Source organism: Sinocyclocheilus grahami, unplaced genomic scaffold (genome assembly GCF_001515645.1).
Source record: "Sinocyclocheilus grahami isolate Dianchi unplaced genomic scaffold, SAMN03320097.WGS_v1.1 scaffold12349.1, whole genome shotgun sequence".
Taxonomy (NCBI): Eukaryota; Metazoa; Chordata; class Actinopteri; order Cypriniformes; family Cyprinidae; genus Sinocyclocheilus; species Sinocyclocheilus grahami.
In genome coordinates, this window is record NW_015514364.1 from 1,845 (window position 1) to 3,263 (window position 1,419).

The 1,419-nt window shown below is 40.8% G+C and overlaps 1 protein-coding gene across 1 annotated transcript in view; it reads left to right on the plus strand.

The window, feature by feature from the left end:
- Positions 1-1,419, plus strand: part of LOC107578855 (nesprin-1-like) — a gene marked incomplete at both ends in the record, with an annotated part of 5,804 nt that overhangs the window by 1,618 nt on the left and 2,767 nt on the right. Inside the window, 3 exons of the mRNA XM_016264761.1 lie at positions 265-407; positions 505-631; positions 1,075-1,286. Of these exons, the coding sequence (XP_016120247.1) occupies positions 265-407; positions 505-631; positions 1,075-1,286 (482 nt within the window). The remainder of the gene's footprint in view (positions 1-264; positions 408-504; positions 632-1,074; positions 1,287-1,419) is intronic.

Genomic DNA, 1,419 nt, shown 5'->3' on the forward strand with positions numbered 1-1,419 from the left:
AACAAACATTTTTAAAAGTGCTGTATTATCATGCCATCCTGAAGAGCAGTGCGTATATTCACTCTGATTGTAAACTGCTTTGACTAATGATACATTTGATTAGAAGCACCTAGTATGTTTGACTAATGAGAAAGCAATCATGTGACGTCCATCTCTTGATCATGCACTGCATCAGGCTTGAGAAAGAGAACACGGTTCCAAACGCAGCTCAGAGCAACTTCCTGTTGTTCCTCCATTGATAACTAATGTGATGTTCCTCTACAGGTGACGCTGGATCACTGGAGACTCACATCAGACAGCTGGATAAAGTTCTAAACACCAGCTGCTTCCATCTGCAGCAGACGGAGAACATCATACGCAGCCGGACTCCGACCGGCCCTGAGCTGGACGCCACCTACATGGGTTATGTGAGTAATAATCTATATAGGATTATATTAGGGGAATTGTCACTGGTTTGAATAAGAAAGCATTTGCTAAATTAATTTATATTTATTTCTCTCTCAGATGCGTCTTCTTGAAGAATGTCGTGGCAGTATAGATGCAGTAAAGCGAGTGGGATTTGAGCTGAAAGAAGAGGAAGACAAGATAATAGGTTTCGTCAACCCCAACAGCTCAGAGTCCCAAACTTCAGGTACAAAACCAGATAATGTTCTGAGCCACGCACATAAATACATGCAGGCTTAAAACTTCTCATTAAAACTAATGCTGATAGTATATAAGCCATAGTGTGTCATTATAAGTTGCATAAAAGATTGGCTAGGAGGAAAGGTAGTTTCATAACAAATTAACTATTTTGAATGTTTTAAATTCAATTAAAAAAATTAATATTCAGTAGTAATATTGAGTGAGACTTGCATCTGATCATGAAGATGCAGCTTTCATTATGATCAAGCTATATTTTGGATGAGAAAAACACTTCTCTTTGGAATAGCATGCATTTTATAATAAAAGGAATATTTTATTAAATGATGCATTTTGATTTTCTTTTGTCTGATGCATCATATAATGTGTATTTTTGAATACAGCTACTATAAAGTGTGACCCAGATGCATTTGTGTCGTCTGTGTTGTGCAGGTGTGATCGAGCGCTGGGAGCTGCTGCAGGCTCAGGCTCTCAGTAAAGAGATGCGCATGAAGCAGAACATGCAGCAGTGGCAGCAGTTCAACTCTGACCTGAACAGCATCTGCAGCTGGCTGGACCAGGCAGAAGAAGAGCTGGAGCAGCAGCGGGGACTGGACCTCAGCACGGACATACAGACCATCGAGCTACGCATCAAGAAACTCAAGGTCAGACACTCCAGCTCTGTTAATCATAACTAAAACTATTTGTTACTAAGTGCTAAAATGACTCAAAACTGACACATTGAAGCTATGTAGCAGGGGTGTCAAACTCAGTTCCTGGAGGGCCGCAGCCCTGCAG